The sequence below is a fragment of the Felis catus genome, chromosome B2 (assembly GCF_018350175.1).
Source record: "Felis catus isolate Fca126 chromosome B2, F.catus_Fca126_mat1.0, whole genome shotgun sequence".
Lineage (NCBI taxonomy): Eukaryota > Metazoa > Chordata > Mammalia > Carnivora > Felidae > Felis > Felis catus.
Window position 1 is genome coordinate 31072356 of NC_058372.1, and position 21248 is coordinate 31093603.

Sequence of the window (21248 nt, forward strand, 5' to 3'; positions counted from 1 at the left end):
CTTGGAGTCCTGCTGTCATGGCCAAGTAGGGACAGAAATATTGCTTTACACTTAGGTGTATGCATTATGTTTATGTTAGTCGTTAAAATTTCTTGCTAATTACAAAAACAAAAGATCTTAGTATGAAGGAAAGGCAGAAGAAGAAATAGAACATGGATATATATAAAGCTGGACATCTTAGGAGCTAGCATTAACAAAAGCAAATCATATAACTAAGAATTAATTCCAACTTTTTTCAGCTCTTCCTAAGTTAAGGCAGAAACACATGCCTGCGAGGAGACTTCAGGTTTTGATTACACTGGCCTTTAGCAAATGTACAGCATAAAATCATAATAGTTAATTTTATAAATCACTTGCTAGGTGTTGTTCTACTCTTCACAACAATCCTATTATTTTTCCCATTTTACTGATAAGAAAACTGGGTCCAGTAAGGTAAAGTAAGTTGCCTGAAGTCACACAGTTATGAATTTGAGCTAAAGCATCCAAGCCTCTGTGAGCCTTCCTTCCAGCATGCGGAACTGCTTCCCTGCATCCCAGTTAGCTGTGTCGGTGCTATAATATTGCAGCTTTGCCTTTCTTTTTTGAAACACTTTATTTTGTAGAGATGTTTAAAAGTCACACTTTTGGGGCATCTGGGTGGCTCTGTTCGTTGAGTGTCTGACTCTTGATTTCAGCTCAGGTCATGATCCTGGGGCCAGGGGATCCAGCCCCATGCCAGACTCCATACTGAGTGTGGAGCCTGCTTAAGACTCTCTCTCTGTTTGGGGCCCCTAGGTGGCTCAGTGGGTTGAGCATCCGATTTTGATTCGAGTCATGATCTCATGGTTCATGGTTTTGAGCCCCACATTGGGTTCTGTGCTGACAGCTCAGAGCCTGGAGTCTGCTTCAAATTTTGTGTCTCCCTCTCTTTTCCCTTCCTCTACTGTTCACGCTTTGTCTCTCTCTCTCAAAAATAAATAAACATTAAAAAAATAAAAAAAGATTCTCTCTCTGTCCATCTGCCCTCCTCTCCCCCACTTACACACACACACTCTCTCTAAAATAAAAAATAATAATAAAATAAAAAAGAAAAGTCACGCTTTCTCCCTCATTTTTGTTTTTAAAATAAAATCGCCTTTTGGCCTCTTTTGGCCTTTCTGAGAGGCCACAGAATTGTAAACTAGGAGCCTGTCAAATCTAGTTAATGCCAGATCTGGGATTGAAATTGGGTTTGTTCTATTCTTAGGTTTCCCCCATGTTTCTATCCCTCTTCAAGCTTTCTAGTAGTGGGAAAGGTGAGAATGGTAAGCCTCTGCCATTTCACAAATGTGTATTAAGTATCTGCTAAGGTCCAGGCACCATCCTTGGTACTGAAAAGAATAGAGCAGAGTGAGCCTACCCTTGAAGGACTTGATAGTGTCATAAAGTTGAAGTCAGCAGTTATGTTAAATGATTACAGAAATGTGTAATTACTTTATTAAAATGTGGAGCAAGGTACTAGTGGAACACTAAAGAGGACCCCAGTTAGGATATCTTTTAAGACCACTTCTTAGGTAGGAGAGCCCGGTTCAATGTAAAGATGCCTTGGGGCTTAGTGCAGTGGAAAGAGTATGAATATATGGCATAAAGACATGAATGTGAAAGGTGAAACTGCGGCAAAAAAGAAAAGGTGGAAGCTCTTTTTGGTCTTGAAACTTTCTTAAAACTTTCAATCACAAACAGTATTATGAAAAGTTGATGTATTTGACCTCAGGATTTTTGTTCAAGACCGTTCACTTTAGATAAAGTTCAGGGATACATGATTCATTGGGAGAAAATATTTTCAATGTGTTAACAATCACACAGAATGAATCCCTGGAATGCATAAAATGCCAGAAAATCAATAAGAAAGGTTCCAGAAATGTAATAGGAAAACAGGCAAAGGATGTGACTGGATTACTTTTAAAAGGTAAAAGCCTGAGTGGCTAATAAGTACGTGTAGAGAAGTGCTTCACCTCGGAAGTGGTCAAGGAAATGTAAATTAAAACAACCAGGAAGGAGGAAGTACCCATCAGAAAAGCAGAAATCAATGTTCCTGCACCTGCTATTTTCACTCTGACCACCAGAGTTCTGCACTTCAAACTGTTTTACATCTGTGGCATTCCTAAAGATCATTGATGATTTTTTAAGAAAATGAAAACCCCAAGGAAAAAATATGAGATTACTTATGGTGGCTTTCTATCCAACAAAACAGTAAGATGTGTAAAAGATGTGGGGTGAGGGACACTTTCTCTTACAGTTGGAGTATGTGTAAATTGTTGCATTCTGCAAACAACTGGAAATAAAAAGACTGTCTATTGGTATAAATTCTAGAGAAATCCCTCCTGGACACATGAAATGACAAGGGCTAGATGATTGACCTCTGTGTTGTTTGGGACTTCAGGGATTTGGTGCCACCTTTGGAGTCTATCATTGAAGGGAAAGGACGAGGACAAAGTATTTTGGTAGGCAAAATCTCTATTCTTTTAATTCCTTCCATATACACTGCAAAGTTCAGGCATCCTAATGATATTATCAACATTAAAGATTTGTAATCTTAATTTTTATTTCTTTTTTCTCCTTGCTAATTTACTTACCTAACCTTTTAATTTTTTGTACACCATCACTGTTGTTCTTTATTTGATGTGAACTTTATATATATTACTGACCTATTATTGTTCCTCCTTACTTTCAGTATAGTTTATATTTCCCCATAATCTTTAATAATAGATTCTGTAACAAAAAGAGTGGGATTGAATAATATGAATTTATCTAGAATTGAAAATGCCAGGGAGAGGGAACATTCTGGTAACTGGAAAATGTAAAATAAACCAGAAATTGGAAGTTGAAAACAGTTTACTGTATGCTGGAACATCTTGTATAATTCAAAGACAAAGAAGCACATTACTTTTTTCCCCTTGTGAGTTGTAGAACGTTATCACTGATAGCCCTCTGGGGAAGGAGATTGTATCCGTCTGCTGCACACTAAACCTTCTTTTAGCTGAGATGAAAGAGCCATCCTCTCTCCTTTTCTCTGAGATTCTAACAGAAGAAGTACTTTAGAAACTTATCAAAGCTCACTTGGTTTCAACCTTGCTACTACCTTCACCTCCTATATTTTACTCTCCCTGAATTCTTATTCTTCTATAATGAGAACCAAGTAATTTGGAATTCCTGGTGGAGATACTGTTGATGGTCAATTCAAAAATTCACTCCCCCTGCTGTCTAGCTTTTTAATAGTAATACATTAGGGTGCTACATTTAGAGTTTATTGGTTGCTTCCACAGTTTACTTTTCATGACTTATTTCTTGTTTTTTGCCTCTTTATTTCCCTGGCTAGCTTCCTTTTCCTGCTTGCAATTCATCTCACCCAAAATTTCATGGTTTGTATCTTTTCCCGGGGTGAACCTTTTTTGACACTGGAAAGAGAGTTGATTTAACAAAGTCCTCAATTTATTCAGTAAGATTAAATTTTAAGCACATCATTAAAATTTGGTACAATGTTATCTTTTATGCTACTGAAAAGGAAAACTCAGTTTAATAAAAGTCTGTAATACTGCAGTATATATGAAAATTACAAAAAAGATAATAAACTTACTTAAGAGTGGAGCTGATTTTGCTGAAATACAAATACAAGCAAAAACATTGTCAGTCTTTTGTGTGTACAATACATTTACCCATTGTTAATCTTTCTCCAGGGGTCTTTTAAATACATTTTAAATATTCATTTGTTTTTGAGAGAAAGAGCACATGAGAGCACAGGAGGGGCACAGAGAGAGGGAGACAGAGGATCTGAGGTAGGCTCCATGCTGTCAGCTCAGACCCTGATGTTAGGTTCAACAGACACGAGGCTGGAACTCATGAACTAGTGAGATCATGACATGAATGGAAGTCCTACGTTTAACTGACTGGGCCATCCAGGTGCCCCTCCCTAGGGGTCTTTTAAAATAATACCCAATAACCATCAAAACTGCTGCATCAATTACTTTGCTTTAAAAAAAAAAATTTGTTTAATGTTTGTTTATTTTTGAGAGACAGAGAGAGACGAGCATGAGTGGGAGAGGAGCATAGAGAGAAGGAAACACAGAATCTGAAGCAGGCTCCAGGCTCTGAGCTGTCAGCACAGAGCCTGATGTGGGGCTCCAACTCATGAACCTTAAGATCATGACCTGAGCCGAAGTCAGACCCTCAACCGACTGAGCCACCCAGGAGCCCCTGCATCAATTACTTTGATGCTTTAACCCAAGGAAAGGGATTCTTTTATAAAAAAATATATTCTATCTGGAACTGGAAGGCATGCTAGGTGTTCATGATCTAGCTACTAAACTCCGTTGCATCCCTCTGGAGATTCCCCACCAAATGAGAAGCTTATGTTTGTGTCTCTATCAAAGGGAGGTTTATTCCACTCAATGGTCACCATTTTTTCTTGGGCCTAGACTGGTTAGCACAAAGTTCATAAATAAATGTTGGAGTTTCTTTCTGTTCTCTCTGGGACTAGAAAACCTTTCATAACTTGGCAAAACACTAGTCATTTAAGCCTGACAGCTTTACTTTTTCATTCTCTTCACTGTTCTTGTTTCTTGCTCCCCTACTTTGTTTCTCTAGTTACTTTTATTCCACAATCCTCCAATAATTCAAATACTAAAGTATAAGTAATGTCAATCTTTGTCTTTCCTAATCTTTTTATTTACTTTTTAAACTGGTAGTCTTTTCTTATCTTCAGGTTGATTTTTGTTATTTGGAATGAAAAGCAATTAAAAAGAAAATCAGTTTTTGCATACAGAAATTTAAAAAAAAACATTGAAAAAAATGAATCTCACATTCATCTGGAGCTAACTGACCTAACAAAGTGAGAAACAGATAAATAACTTATTGTCTAGTCCCACAACTTCTAATTTAGAAAGGAAAAAAATTGACATTACTAATTGTAATTTATTGCCTTATTATATTAACAGCCCAATTATTTCTCCACGGGTGAACATTTGGCTTCTTTCCTATACCTTAGGCTATATTTATAGCTTATTTTTATTTTTATTTTTATTTTTGTTTCCTCTTGTGTTATTTTCTTGACTCCTACATAATGTGTGATTACTTGGTCAAGATATCTAGTCATTTTGTGGACTTGCTGTTATCCTTAGAAATTTGTCTATTTGCTTTTATAACCTTGCTATTGAGGCAGGAGGGAAGGGAGGTTCAGGAGATAAGCTGACCAAAGTAAAGCCATTTTGGATTTTAGGCTGACCTTTAACCTAAAAGTCAGCAGGTCATAAAAAGAGTCACAAGATATGACTCCTAGAAAACTACAAGACCCCACTCCTTCTGATAGTAAAAGCCACATACATTGGACATTCTTGAAATCACTCCCTATGGGTAATTCTATAACCCTAAGACCATGGAAAAACTAACTGTCCAATGGAAGTGATATACCCAAAGTTAAAAAGTAAGCCTCTTCTCTGTATGATTAGCTAATTTAAAAAAACATATAAAACCCTTTGTTAGAAGCAAAAAGGGGTCCTCTTCCTTACCTGGGAGGAGAAACTACTACTTTGTTTATAAAGTGTCTCCTTTTTTCACTTCTATACTTAATAAATCTTGATCCATTTCTCTAAATGGCTTACTCTTGAATTCTTTCTTGGGCAAAGCCAAGAACCCTCTGAAGCGCTCCCTCTTGGGGCTTTGGCCGGTTTGGCATCACCAACACTGAGTTTTATCTTTAATCATCTGATTTGTGTGCTTCTTTGTGTTACTAAGCTGGGCCCCAAGCTCCACAAACACAAGAACTTTGTGTTCCTTTGTTTAGGACCCTGCTCTATGTATCTTTTCATCTGGCTGTTGACTTTTTTCTTTTATCTTATCCTTTAGTTAACTGGTAAATGTCTGTAAGTGTGTCCCTGAATTCTATATGCTGAGGTAGCAAATTAATCAAACATGAGGAGGAGGTCATTGTAGCTGGTGAGTCTGTAGCTGTCTGTAGCTGGTGGGTCAGGAGCGCAGGTAACAGCCTAGGCTTACGACTGTGGGGATAGGGAGCACTCTTCTAGGACTGAACCCTTAACCTATAGAATCTGATGCGATCCTTGGGTAGGTAATGTCAGAATTAAGTGTGGGGGAACACCCCACATTGGAATTGGGTCCAGGAACCCTAAAAGAGGAATTGATTTAAGCCTCTCCTCTTCAAACATTGCAGTGGGTTGAAACATTGCCTATATGTTGCAGTGAGTTATATTTGGAAGTCTTGGAGAAGTCATGCCATTTAAATTCCCTACTTTCCGTTATACTGTATTTTCATTAATTTAATGAAATTGTTTCATTATTTGTTTAATATTCTTTGCTTAATACTTGTGAATTCCACCTGTTAGTATTTTGTTTTTGTTTGCTTTTGACAAGTAATTTTTTTAATGTTTATTTATTTCTAAGACAGAGAGAGATAGAGCATGAGTGGGGGAGGGGCAGAGAGAGAGAGGGAGACACAGAATCTGAAGCAAGCTCCAGGCTCTGAGCTGCCAGCACACAGCCCAATGCGGGGCTTGAACTCACAAACCATGAGATCATGACCCGAGCGGAAGTCAATCGCCCAACCAATTGAGCCACCTAGGCGCCCCGCTTTTGGCAAGGAATTTAAACTAAATTTAGAACAGTATTTCTTTTAAAATATGCAATCCATTAATTGATGTGGTTTATTGGGTTCTTGTCCATTATTTCTATCTAAACTCTCCTATATCAATTTGTCTTTTGGGGGAAAGATTATTTTTATTTTGGGTTATTTGTTTACTTAATTACTGCATTTAAGTTTCCCCACAAACTGACAATACCCTCCAAAAATGGTGATTAATGGAAGGAGAATACAGATTTTTAAAAAATATTGAGATATGCAAAGCTGGGTTTTGTAACAGGCTGATTAAGCAAAAATCCTTCATGTACTTGATTCCCCAAAAATTGCTTTAATTAAGAAATGTAAGAGGTTTTGGAGGTTCCTTTGGTAGTTTATAAAATACCAACACATCCATCTAAATATCTCTCTAAAATACATCTTCAGGTTGAGTTTCAATATCTCAGTTCATTTATAATATAGAGTCTTCCACCCTTGCTACAATGGTATAACAAGAAAATATATGTAGGTGTGTGGTTTGATCACATTTGTCATTAAAAAAACCTCAACTTTGTAGTTAATTTTTTTGTTTTGTTTTGGGTTTCTTAAAATATTCTTAGTGTAGGAGGGAAGAAAGAAGTTTATATTGCCAGTGGTGGATATTGGTAGCATTCAGAGAGAGAAAAAAAAATCCTTACTATAAAATATTATAGAATACAGAGATAAATAAAAAGCCAGCTTACTCTTGCTTCTCCTATGTTAGTCAACATAAGCCAGAAACAAGTGAATGTCTTTGGTTGATTGGAAGAAATCTATATAGTACATTTGTCTGGGCCTTTAGTTCCTTTATAGAATGAATGATAATAGTAGTTAATTTATTTTGACCACTTTCTAGTCCCCTGGCATTATTCTTAGAATTTTTTAATTCAAAGAGTACTCCTATCTTACTATCTCTCTTTTTTTTTTTTTTTTGACAGAGACAGAACACCAGTAGGGAGGGGCAGAGAGAGAGGGAGACACTGAACCTGAAGCAGGCTCCAGGCTCTGAGCTATCCTCACAGAGTCCAATGTAGGGCTAGAACCCATAAACTATAAGACCATGACCTGAGCTGAAGTCGGACACTTAACTGACTGAGCCACCCAGGTGCCCCTCACCTCATTTTTATCACCAAAATCACATAGCCAAAACCCCACCAGAATTTGAAAATCAAGCAACCTAGTTCCAGAGCAAACCCCTCTCTGCATTATGTTGTCTCCTCCTCAGAGTTCCATGCTGGCAATGTATTACTAGAGCTCTAAATATCTTTCTTTAAACTTTACTTCCTTGACTTTTTTCATTCACTTTATTACTCCAATTTTCTTCATTTTCTCTTACGCTGGCTTTGCCATTCTTTAAGGCAGAAGAGGACTATTGTCCTAGCTCAGTAACAGACCAAATAAGTGACAGATCTGGTACTGGAGTCTAGGTTTGTTTGACTCCACAACATCCTATCTCATTCTAAGTTGTACAAAAGTAATAAGAAAAAAACAAGTGTCCTTTGCATGTCTGCCATGATTCAGATATTCAGATGCTGCAGATGTGCAGTGAGTAGAGCAAGGCTTTGCTTCTCTTAAGGACTCAGCAGTTGACTTGTCACATTAACAAACAATTATATTTGTGTCAGAAGTTTTACAGGATTACTGAGGAGGAAGTGATACTCCTCATTCTCTTTGATCTCAGGTCTCTCTACAGAATCATTGGGATCTTCATTTATGAAAGAAACCTGGTAATGGCTTAATATGTCTTTATTGAAATCAGCATGGTGCAGTGGGAAAAATATGGACAAATAGATTCAAGTCCTAAATTTCAAAGACAAAGCTATAATAATAATAATGGAAGAAATTGTGTGAAATATTTCATGACCTTGAAGTTAGGGAAGGACTTTTTAATATTCTCAAAGCAAAAAACTGCATGTGAACAACTGAATAAATATAAATTAATTATTTATTTTATGAAAGGATCATAGATAAATTTCAAAGACATATGATAGACCACAAAAAGGTATTTGTAGTGTCTAAAAATCACAAAGGATTATTAACTAGATTATACAATGAATCCCTGAAAATCCACGAGAGTCAGGAAACTCAATAGAAAAAGAAATAACATGAATAAAAAAAATTCACAAAAGAAAAACAGATATATGCAGAGATATTTGACATCTCCAGTAATAATGGAAATAATGTTGAAAGCATAAAGTATCTCTTTGATACTGAACAGTGTGGTAGCACTTGGAAAATACTAAGTGTTGAGGATTTGGATGAGAGGTTAATATTGGCTGTCTTCTATTAATCTCACTTCCTTCTATGGCCTTTGAGCTTGTTCCCTTTCCCTGGAATACTTTATTGCTAGGTGTTTTCATGACTTTGTTTAGGTCTCAGGTCAAATGTAGCCTCTTCATGCCAAGTCAAGATAAATTAACTCCAATCATATTTTAAAATAAAGGATTGTATTTGTTGTATGTATTTATTCTTTTAGTTAATCAGTGCCTACAACTTTCCTTTCAATAGCTTCCAAAATTCTGATTAATGGGAGAGTAACTAAGAATGCAAGATAAGAATTTTAAGAATTTTGAAAAAAAATAATTTTGAGGTTTTCAGAGCTGGATATCTTCATGCACTTAGGTATCATAAACCACTCAAATTGGAGGAAAAGAAATTGAAATTACTGATAAAGTCTATATCAGTCTCTAAGGTAAATAAATAAACAGTGTGATTTGATAGGAGATTAAGACTCATATTATTATTCTATGAATTGTTTCAATGCCTAATATTTGAAGATCCTTTAATTTTCATACCTAATACTGTAGATGAGCAGAGAAAAGCCAAAGCAGTGTTTGGCTGTATTTATTTATTTTTATCGGTGAGTTTTAAAATTTCCTACAAATTAATAGGATTGTGACTATGGAAGAGAGAAAGTGTGAGTGAAGAGTTAATCACTCCTACCTTAGCCTTTTCTCCTTTGGCTTCTGGGACACCACTCTCTACAGAGACCATATGTTCTTGCTCACTGGCTGCTTCTTCTGGTCTCCTTTGCTGTCTGTTCTTTTAGTTCTCAATTTTTGTGTTAGAAGGCTTCAGGACTTAGTTCTCTCTCTTCTCTACCTACACTAACATCCTAGATATTCTCATCTTGGTCATAAGGGTTTAAATACCATTTGTATGCTGACAAATTCCAAATTTTTCTCTTTGACCTAGATTTCTTTCTTGAATTAAATAATAGAAAAATGAACTCACCTGTAGATTTTACAACTTTTCCTAAAATAAAAGACAAGGAGATGAATGTGGTTGGGTTTACCTCTGAGGACACTAAAGATCTTAGTATTGGTTTTTCCTAAGTTCTAAAGTACTATCTGTACTCTAATATATTTGTTTTTTCCTGAGCTCTAATGGTAATCATAATTACCATTATCATAATGTCTAATTATATGGCAGACATTGTTCCAACTATTTCTTGTCATTTAACTGATTTAATCCTATAGATATGGAACTATTATTACCCCAATTTTCTACAGCAAGAAACTGATCATGGAAAGATTAGATAGTCTAATTTATGACACAATTTTGCACAGTTGATAATTGGTAGTGACCCACATCACCTCTGTTGTTTAGTTCTTATGTTATTTGCACACTGTTAACATGGATTTTCACTTAGGCTTATTTCTTTTGTTATTTCTTTCCACCTTTACTTTCAAATCATAATCACAAAATGTACTGATTTTGGCTGCTAAGCCAAATAACCATTCCCAGGACACTGCTGAAATAAACATATTACTCCTTCCCTATACCTTGTGCCCTTCCCCACTGGACTTTTCACTCTCTAAAAATTCAGGTCAAAACAGAAGTCTCAAAGTTTTATAAATATAAATAAAAAGAGCAAGTGCAGGAAAGGGTCTTAGAGTATTTGAGAACACTATAAATGAGATTAAAAATACTTACCAGGGTAGGGGTGCCTGGATGGCTCAGCCCGTTAAGCAATTGACCCTTGATTTCAGCTCAGGTCATAATCTCATGCTTCTTGAGATGAAGCCCATGATGGGCTCTGCACTGACAGAATGGAGCCTGCTTGGGATTCTCTCTCTCCTCCCCTCTACCCCCCTCAAAAATAAATAAATTAAAAAAAATTACTTACCAGGGGAAGGAGAAGTCATGCCTAAAAATAGCACAGTGAAAAAATTTACACAATAATAATCCTGTTTAATAACACAATTCCTAGTTATTTTTTTCTAGAGAAACATTACAAATGTTGTTACTTTCTTAAGGTAGAGCACAAACTCCCAAGTCACAGATTTGGGGCAAATGCACTGGAGTTTTAGCATCTCTGCTTTCCTGTGAGAATAGCTCTAATTCTTTGATTTCTGTCAACATTCAATTACAACCCCCCCCCCCCCCAGGGGATTGGGATGGGACATTCCATTACAGTTTTTTACTTATCTCTGAGCTCTAAGCTCCCTTTAAGGAAATTACTTACAAATATCTAATATATCCATTCTTCTTACTATTTATCTTTGTCATTTTCCAGCTATATCTTCATTTTTCTTTCTGTCACCGAATAGTTTTGGTATAAAATGTCAATTTAACAATTTAACATTGGTCTGTTAAAGCAATGGAAATTTTACTTTCTGGGAAATCAGTAACAAAATGAGAGAATTTCACATATTATGAAATCTGAGCCTCTGGTCATGTAGAGCCATAGCCTCAGACTTTATGAGAGACTGAAATATATAAGAAATATATAGGGAAAAAAGTCTTACTTTTAAATTCTGAAATTCTTTCTTTGTGAAGAAAACACAGATATGCAAGTAAGCGTGCATGCAATGTATTTGTATTGGGTTCACTGGATTAACAATCGCTTCTTCTAATATTGTCCTAGGAGGAACATATTAAGTGCCTTTATAAGAAGACACAACAGACTATGCTCTCTTTCTCTGCCTTTTGATGACATAGTGAGAAGGCAATCATCTGCAAGCAAGGAAGAGGGCCGTTTTTGGAACTCCACTATGCTGGGACCCTGATTTTAGACTTCCTGCCTCTAGAACTATGAGAAAATAAATTTCTGTTGTTTAAATTACTGAGTCTAGGGTATTTTGCTGTGCAACCCTAGCTGACAAAGATAGGAGGGGTTGGTAGAGGGAGATTATTCTGTCCTTCAATTTCTTCCCCACCTGTTTCTAGAGAAAATCTTTCTGGAACAGGTACGATTCTCAGTGTATAAAATTGCCTTCCTTTGTCTTCATTCCATTTGTTTTCTTGAATTCTTTTTCATCCCTTCTACATCATTTATATCTCTAAGATGTCGTCCTTCCATGCTAATGTCCAACCTCAAATACATTTTCCAGAATGGAAAGTCTTGTTTGTCAGTGATATAAAAATTTTTAATTGTTTCCCCAGGACAATGTTACTTCATACTATTCTTCCTGTTAAAAATTGTCATTGATATAGGAAAATTTTAAGTAATGGTGGGAAACAGAAAAAAAGAAGTATCAAGATTTTCAAAGACTGGAAATGATAACCCTCAGGTATTAGGAAGATTGGGGAATGATATAGAGATGAAATAGCCAAGGAACCAATGAATTATAATGTTATTCCTTCTAAAATAGAAACGCAAATATTTCAGTGCGATTCACGTATAACATATTAGTTTGTATTGACAGTCTTCCCCTTCATTCAGGCATTCATTTATCCTTCAATGAATATTCATTTATCTTTCAGTGAATATTCATTCAGGATATTCTGGGCACTGTGCAAGGCACTGAGTGTGTTGCAAGAAACAAAATCAACACTGCCTATGTTCATAGAGATTATAGATCCAGGGCAAGGGTATTAGAAATAGAATCCTTTGAGAAGTACAGTGGTTTTTCCTTTGTTTCATGCAGATTTTGAAGAATGATCAAAGGACACAATCTCCCTAGTTTCATTTTCCTCTCAGCTGTTATGGCAAGGTGAGCAACTTTTCTTTTTCTATAAGTGCAATTCAGAATAAAGTATTTTTCCATTAATGTTTTGAATTGGAAAATAAAACACATATCCTGAAAAGTGCATGAACTGTAAATGTATACATTAACAAGTACAAAATAAACATATATATTAATATCATCTAGGTTAAGAAATATTATTTTGCCCGCATCCTCTCTTCCCACCACTATGTATCATAACTCCTTTCCTCTACCCTGAGGTAACTGTTTTCTTTTTTTTTTTTTATGATATTTTTGCTTTTTAATGTTATCACCTAGTTGCAACCTCTAAGCAATATAGCTTAAGTTTGGCTTATTTAGGAAGTTATATAAATTGAATCATACTGGATATATTCTTTTGTGTTATGCTTCCTATGAGCCACATTATGTCCTTATGATTCATTTGTATTGTTTTATTGCTCTAGAGAGTTTATTGTATGCTTATGCCACAATATTTATTTATTTTATTATTAGTTGATATTGGGATTGTTTTTGGTTTTTGACTATGATGACTAGTGCTGCTCTGCACATTTTTATACATTTTCCACACATGCATGAATTTCTCTGTAGCATTTTTCTGAATGGAATTACTAGGTTGTTAAATATATGTATCTTCAACTAGATAATGACAAACCATCCTCCAAAATGGTTATGCCAATTTACATTTACTGTTAAAACTGTGGGTTCCCATTACTCCATCTCCTTGCTAGCAGGTTGATCATACTTTAACATTTTTGCCAATCTGGCGAGTAGATACTTACATTTTATTGTAATTTTAAATTGACATTTCCTTGATTATTTATGAAATTAGACACATTTTAATATATTTATTGGCTGTTTTATCAATAAAATTATTGTATATTTTATTATTTTGCAAAGTGTGTGCTACATATCCTATCAATATAATTTGTTAAACACACACACACACACACACACACACACACACACATGAACATGCACACAGAGCCAGCTGTTAACAATTTGCTAGCATGCATTGACCTAAAGCAATTAAGACTCACATCAGAAATGCATAAATATTTTACTTTTCCATATCCCTGCCAAAACTTGACATTATCCAGCTTTCTAATTCTTGACTAGTTACTATCTTTAAATGATATCTTAATTTTTTCCCCCTCTTTGGGTGAATTTTTCTTGTTATTATTTTTAAGTAGCTTTTGTTTTACATAAGAGTCATAAAAATATTACAGGCAGTGGCTTTTACCCAGCTTCCCCTAATGCTAACATCTTTTTGTTCTTCTAGACTATAAATTGGTCTTCTTTTTGAAATACCTGTTCAAGAATATTTTTTCTATTGGGCTATCCATCTTCTGGTAATTGATTTGTAGGAATTCTTTATTTTTTAATTTTTTTTTTAAATTTATTTTTAAAAATTTACATCCAAGTTAGTTAGCATATAGTGCAGTAATGATTTCAGGAATAGAATCCAGTGATTCATCCCCTACATATAACACCCAGTGCTCATCCCAACTAGTCCCTCCTTAATGTCCATCCCCCATTTAGACCAGTCCCCACCCCAAACCCCTCCAGCAACCCTCAGTTTGTTCTCTGTATTTGTCTTAGGTTTTCTCCCCCTCCCAGTTTTTATATTATTTTTGCTTCCTTTCCCTTATGTTCATCTGTTTTGTATCTTAAATTACACATATGAATGAGTCATACGATATTTGTCTTTCTCTGACTGACTAATTTCACTTTGCATAACACACTCTAGTTCCAACCATGGTGTTGCAAATGGCAAGATATCATTCTTTTTGATTGCCAAGTAATCTTCCATTGTATATATATACCTCTTCTTTATCCATTCATCATTTGACGGACATTTGGTCTCTTTTTTTTTTTTTTTAATTTTTTTTTTTTCCAACGTTTATTTATTTTTTGGGACAGAGAGAGACAGAGCATGAACGGGGGAGGGGCAGAGAGAGAGGGAGACACAGAATCGGAAACAGGCTCAAGGCTCCGAGCCATCAGCTCAGAGCCTGACACGGGGCTCGAACTCACGGACCGCGAGATCGTGACCTGGCTGAAGTCGGACGCTTAACCGACTGCGCCACCCAGGCGCCCCCATTTGGTCTCTTTCTATACTTCTGTCAATAGCTCTGCTATAAACATTGGGGTGCGTGTGCCCTTCAAAACAGCACATCTATGTACTTTGGATAAATACCTAGTAGTGCAATTGCTGGGATATAGGGTAGTTTTAGCTTTAATATCTTGAGGAAACTCCATATGGTTTTTCAGAGTGGCTGCACCAGTTTGCATTCCAACAGTGCAAAAGCGTTCCCTTTTCTCTATATCCTGACTGATATCTATTATTTCCTGAGTTGTTAATTTTAGCCATTCTGACCAGTGTGAGGTGGTATCTCATTGTGGTTTTGATTTGTATTTCCCTCATGATGAGTGATGTTGAGCATTTCTTCATGAGTCTGTTAGGCATCTGGATGTCTTCTTTGGAGAAGTGTCTATTCATGTCTTTTTCCCATTTCTTCACTGGATTATGCCAAAAAACTTTGGGCATTGAGTCTGATAAGTTTTTTGTAGATTTTGGATACTAACCTTTTATCTGATATGTCATTTGCAAATATCTTCTCTCATTCTGTCGGTTGCCTTTTAGTTTTGCTGATTGTTTCCTTCTCTGTGCAGAAGCTTTTTATTTTGATGAGGTCCCAGTAGTTCATTTTTGCTTTTGTTTCCCTTGCCTCCAGAGACGTGTTGGGTAAGAAGTTGCTGTGGCCAAGATCAAAGAGGTTTTTGCCTGCTTTCTCCTCAAGGATTTTGATGGCTTCCTGTCTTACATTGAGGTCTTTCATCCATTTTGAGTTTATTTTTGTGTATGGTGTAAGAAAGTGGTCCAGGGTCATTCTTCTGCATGTCGCTGTCCAGTTTTCCCAGCACCACTTGCTGAAGAGACTATCTTTATTCCATCGGACATTCTTTCCTGCTTTGTCAAATATTAGTTGGCCATATGTTTGTGGGGACATTTCTCGGTTCTCTATTCTGTTCCATTGATCTAAGTGTCTGTTTTTGTGTCAGTACCATACTGTCTTGATGATAATAGGTTTGTAATACACAATTCCGGAATTATGAGGCCTCCCTCCAGCTTTGGCTTTCTCTTTCAGTATTGCTTTGGCTATTTGGGGTCTTTTCTGGTTCCATACAAATTTTAGGATTGTTTGTTCTAGCTCTGCGAAGAATGCTGGTGTTATTTTGATAGGGACTGCTTTGAATATGTAGATTGCTTTGGGTAGAATTGACATTTTAACAATATTTGTTCTTCCAATCCATGAACATGGAATACTTTACATTTTTTGTGTCTTCTTCAGTTTCTTTCATGAGATTTCTATAGTTTTAAGTGTATAGATTTTTCATTTCCTTGGTTAGGTTTATTCCTAGGTATTTTATGGGTTTTGGTGCAATTGTAAATGGGATTGATTTCTTGATTTCTCTTTCTGAGGCTTCATTTTTGGTGTATAGAAATGCAACTGACTTCTGTGCATTGACTTTATATCCTGTGACTTTACTGAATGCATGGATCAGTTCTAGCAGTTTGTGTGTGTGTGTGTGTGTGTGCGTGTGTAACTTTTTGGGTTTTTCACATAGAGTATCATGTCATCTGTGAAGAGTGAAAGTTTGACTTCTTCCTTGATGATTTGGGTGCCTTTTATTTTTTTTGTATGTGTTGTCTGAGTGCTAAGCCTAGGACTTCCGACACTATGTTGAGTAACAGTGGTGAGAATGGACATTCTTGTTGTGTTCCTGACCTTAGGGGGAAAACTCAGTTTTTCCCCATTGAGGGTGATATTAGTGGTGGGTCTTTCATGCATGGTTCTTATGATCTTGAGGTATGCTCCTTCTATTCCTACTTTCTTGAGGGTTTTTATCAAGAAAGATGCTGTATTTTTTCACATGCTTTTTCTGCATCTTTTGAGAGGAACATGTGGTTCTTGTCCTTTCTTTTATTAATGTAAGGTATCACATTGATTGATTTGTGGATATTGAATGAGTCCTGCATCCCAGGTATAAATCCCACTTGATTGTGGTGAATAATTATTTTAATGTATTGTTGGATCTGGCTGGCTAGTATCTTGTTGAGAATTTTTGCATCCATGTTCATCAAGGAACTTGGTCTTTAGTTATCCTTTTTAGTGGGGTCTTTGTTTTTGGAATCAAGATAATGCTGCCCTCATAGAATGAGTTTGGAAGTTTTCCTTCCATTTCTATTTTTGGGAACATATTAGAAAGAATAGGTGTTAACTCTTTAAATGTTTGGTAGAATTCCCCTGGAAAGCCACCCAGCTCTGGACTCTTGTTTGTTATGAGACTTGATTACTAATTCAATTTCTTTACTGGTTATGGGTCTGTTCAAATTTTCTATTTCTTCCTATTTCAGTTTTGGCAGTTTATGTGTTTCTAGGAATTTGTCCACTTCTTCCAGATTGCCCAATTTATTGTCATGTAATTGCTCATAATATTCTCTTATTATTGTTTGTATTTCTGCAGTGTTGGTTGTGTTCTCTTCTTTAATTCTTGATTTTATTTGGGTCCTTTCCCTTTTCTTTTTGATCAAACTGGCTAGGGGTTTATCAATTCTGTTAATTCTTTCAAAGAATCAGCTCCTGGTTTCATCGATCTATTCTACTATTTCTTTGATTTTGAGATCATTGATTTCTGCTCTAATCTTTATTATTTTCCATCTTCTGCTGGTTTGGGGCTTTCTTTGCTATTCCTCTTCCAGCTCTTTAAGGTATAAGGTTAGGTTGTGTGTTTGAGACTTTCTTCCTTCTGTAGGAACACCTCAATTGCTATATACTTCCCTCTTATGACTGCTTTTGCTGTATTCCAGAGATTTGGGGCTGTCGTGTTATCATTTTCATTGACTTCCGTGTACTTTTTAACTTTCTCTTTAATTTCTTGGTTAACCCATTCATTCCTTAGTAGGGTGTTCTTTAATCTCCAGGTATTCATGGTCTTTCCAAAGTTTTTTTGTGGTTGATTTCGAGTTTCATAGCATTGTGGTCTGAAAATATGCATCGTATGATCTTGATTTTTTGTATTTGTTGAGGGCTGATTTGTGTTCCAGTATGTGATCTAATCTGGAAAATGCTACATGTGCACTCGAGAAGAATGTGTATTCTGCTGCTTTAGGATGAAATGTTCTGAATATATTTGTTAAGTCCATCCAGTCCAGTGTGTCATTCAAAGTCATTGTTTCCTTGTTGATTTTCTGTTTAGCTGATCTGTCCATTGGTGTAGGTGGGGTGTTTAAGTTCCCTATTATTATGGTATTATTATCAATCAGTTTCTGTATATTTGTGATTAATTGCTTTATATATTTGAGTGCTTCACATTAGAGGCGTAAATGTTCAAAATTGTTAGATCTTCTTGGTGGATAGACCCCTTAATTTTGACAAAATGCCCTATCATCTCTTGTTAGTTTTTATTTTAAAATCTAATTTGTCTGATATAAGTATGGCTACTCCAGCTTTCTTTTGGCGACCATTACAATGATAGATGGTTCTCTATCCCCTTACTTTCAGTCTGAAATTGTCTTTAGTCTAAAATGAGTCTCTTGTGAAATGGGTTTCTAAAATAATGTTTTATTATCCATTCTGATACCCTATGTCTTTTGATTGGAGCATTTAGTTAATTGACATTTCTAGTGTGTACTGAAAGATATGAATTTATTGCTATTGTGTTGCCTGTAGAGTTGGAGTTTCTGGTGGTGTTCTCTGGTCCTTTCTAGTCTTTGTTGCTTTTTGGCTTTTTTGTTTTGCTTCATCTTTTCTCCCCTCAGAGAATCCCCCTTAAAATTTCTTGCAGAGCTGGTTTAGTGGTCATGGACTCCTTTAGTTTTTGTTTGTCTGGGAAACTCTTTATCTGTCCTATTTTAAATGACAGCCTTCCTGGATTAAGAATTCTTGGCTGCATATTTTTCCAATTCAGCACACTGAATATATCCTGCCATTGTTTTCTGGCCTGCCAAGTTTCTGTGAATAGGTATGCTGTGAACCTGATCTATCTTCCCTTATATGTTGAGGACTTTTTTCCCTTGTTTTTTTTTTCATATATCTTTTCTTGTTTGTGTATTTTGTGAATTTGACTATGATATGCCTTGGTGATGGTCAGTCTTCACTGAATCTAATGGGAGTTCTCTGTGCTTCTTGGATTTTGATATCTGTGTCTTTCCCCAGATTAGGAAAGTTTTCTGCTATAATTTGCTTACGTAAACCTTCTACCATGTTGTCTTTCTCTTCATCTTCTGGGATTCCTATGATTCAGATATTATTCCTTTTTAATAAGTCATTGAGTTCTCTAATTCTTGTATTGTGCTCTTTTGCCTTAGTTTCCCTCTGTTATTCCTGTTTCATTGTTCTTCATAATTTTGTCATCTTTATCACTGATTTGCTGCTCTCCGTCATCCATCCTTGCTGCTGTGGCACCATTCAAAATTGCATCTCGGTTATAGCATTTTTAATTTCATCCTGACTAGATTTTACTTCTTTCATATCCTCTGAAAAGGGTTTTGTGCTGTTTTCAACCCAGCTAGTATTATTATTGTGATTCTAAGGCATAGTTCAGACATCTTGCTTATATCTGTATTGATTAACCTGCTGGCTGTCATTTCTTCCAGTTTTTTCTTTTGGGGTGAATTTCTTCATTTTGTCATTTTGCAGGAAGAAAAAGAACTAATAAAATAAAAATTAAAATTAAAAAAATTAAAAACAACACACAAAAAATCAAATAAAGAAAGCTAGATCCTAGGTGTGTTTTGGTCTGATTGTTGAATGAAACTTGGTAGAATAGAGAAAAAAGGGAAAGAAGAAGAAAAAAAGTAAGAAAAAGTTTAAAATTAAAAAAAAATTATACAATAAAATAGAATAAAATGAAATGAAGAAAGTGAAATAGAATAAAAACATTTACAAAAATAAAAAAATAGTAAAAAGAAATTTAAAAAATGGAAAATAAAAATAAAATGTTCTCTTTCTGTATCCAAGAAAAAGGAAGGAGGGAAAAAATTTAAACAAAAGCAAAAAAAGAAAGAAACAAACAAATGAGTAGATGGACCAGCAAACAGAATGAAATCCAAAAGAAATTACATTCAGTTTCCCCTAGAAGTCAAACTATGAAGCACTTTATAATTCACTAAGTAGGCGGAGAGATGTGTGTTGGTCCTCTAGGGCATGTGCTTGGTGGGTACAGTTGGGCAGGACTTGGTGTGATGGCTTCGTTTTCCACCAGTAAGCTGCTTAGCTTACTGAGGTGGATCAGTGTGGCACATGTGCACTTGCGCATGTTTGTGCATGCACAGGAGAGGTGAAAATGGCTTCACTCAGCTTCCCAGTCTCTGGCACAGGAACTCAGCTCTCACTTACCTGTAATCAAGCACCTCTCTTTGTCTCCAGCTTCCATCCACTCCCTGTTTCTACACTGTATCCAAGCCATCAGCCTGCTAGGCGTCACCTCTCTCCTGAATTTTATCTCACATAGGGCTGTATTTCCAAACCCATAACTTCTGAGAACTTTGTGGCTTGGACCTGCTCTGACCCTCTGGGGAGGGTCTCACTGAGCAGTGGCTGGGTACTGGCTTGCCCCAGAGAACATTACTGTGATGGTGTTCATGAGATTGCACTGTAGCAGAGGTTCAGAGATCGTGGCCGGGTGCCAGCTTGCCCCAGCAAAAATTCATGTGATTGCACAGTGGCAGAGTTCAGAGATTATGGCAAATCACAACAAATAACTGGCGCCAGGTTTCATCGCACCCTGCCATCTTTGTTCCAATACCAGCAAATGTGGCTGTTTTCTGGGGTCCGCTGGGACCTTTGCCAATGGGGGGACCAAACGGCCTCTTCCAAATGTCCTCCAAGCGGGGGAAATCCTTCTCCCCGTGTGGCCCACTGACCCCTCAGACCTCATTGCCTGCTCCTGGGGATTCACCCTTCCTCTCCGCTTGAGCACTGCCAGGTATTGATCTCCAGAATTTACGACTCTGCAGTCTCCTATTTATAGAGTCGTAGTGGTATTGAAATCCTCTCATTTCTCCCCATCAGTGTTTTTGGTGAACAGATTTCTTGCTCAGTCCTTTGTGAGCGTTTCCACTCTTTTTCTCTCCTGCTACTTTTGGGGGAGTACTTTTTTTGTACTCTCCTGGTGTGCCACACTCTCCCCACCTTTCTCTGTCCTGTCTCCACAAAAACAGCTCCCCACCCTCTGCGGCTTCTCTCTCCCCCAGTTCACCTCTCCACACTGTGTACCTGCTGAGTTCTGTGGCTTAAGTTATGCAGATTGTGGTGTTAATCCTCAGTACAATGTCCTAGGTGTACAAATTGGTTTGGTGCTGATCTAGCTGCATTCAGGGATGAGAGAAGCCAAGAACTTCATGCTGCTCCACCGTCTTGGCCCTTCCAAATTGTTTTCTTTCTGTGGGAATTCTTCATATTCTGATACCAGTCTTAAAATGTTTTTTATTTTTTTATGTGTTGTAAATATGCTTTTCTACTTAATGTTGCCTTTTCACTTCGTGGCATTTGATGAACAAATGTTCTTGATTATGAATCCCTCCCACATGTATCACATTATTTTCTTATAGTAAGTAGGTTTTGAGTGTTTTTAAAGAAATCTTTTTGTACTCCAAGTTCATGTTGAGTATTTCTATATTATTT

General features: G+C 36.4%; 1 protein-coding gene across 36 annotated transcripts in view; it reads right to left on the reverse strand.

The window, feature by feature from the left end:
- TSBP1 (testis expressed basic protein 1) overlaps positions 1-21248 on the reverse strand; it is a 220018-nt gene that overhangs the window by 44011 nt on the left and 154759 nt on the right. For 33 of the 36 annotated variants that reach the window (XM_045057354.1, XM_045057353.1, XM_045057351.1 and 30 more), the window contains 3 exons: positions 10755-10775; positions 9860-9880; positions 3596-3616 (listed from right to left, as the gene is read on the reverse strand). In XM_045057354.1, the coding sequence (XP_044913289.1) occupies positions 3596-3616; positions 9860-9880; positions 10755-10775 (63 nt within the window). The remainder of the gene's footprint in view (positions 1-3595; positions 3617-9859; positions 9881-10754; positions 10776-21248) is intronic. The other 3 variants (XM_045057348.1, XM_045057358.1, XM_045057333.1) reach the window with 1 other exon arrangement.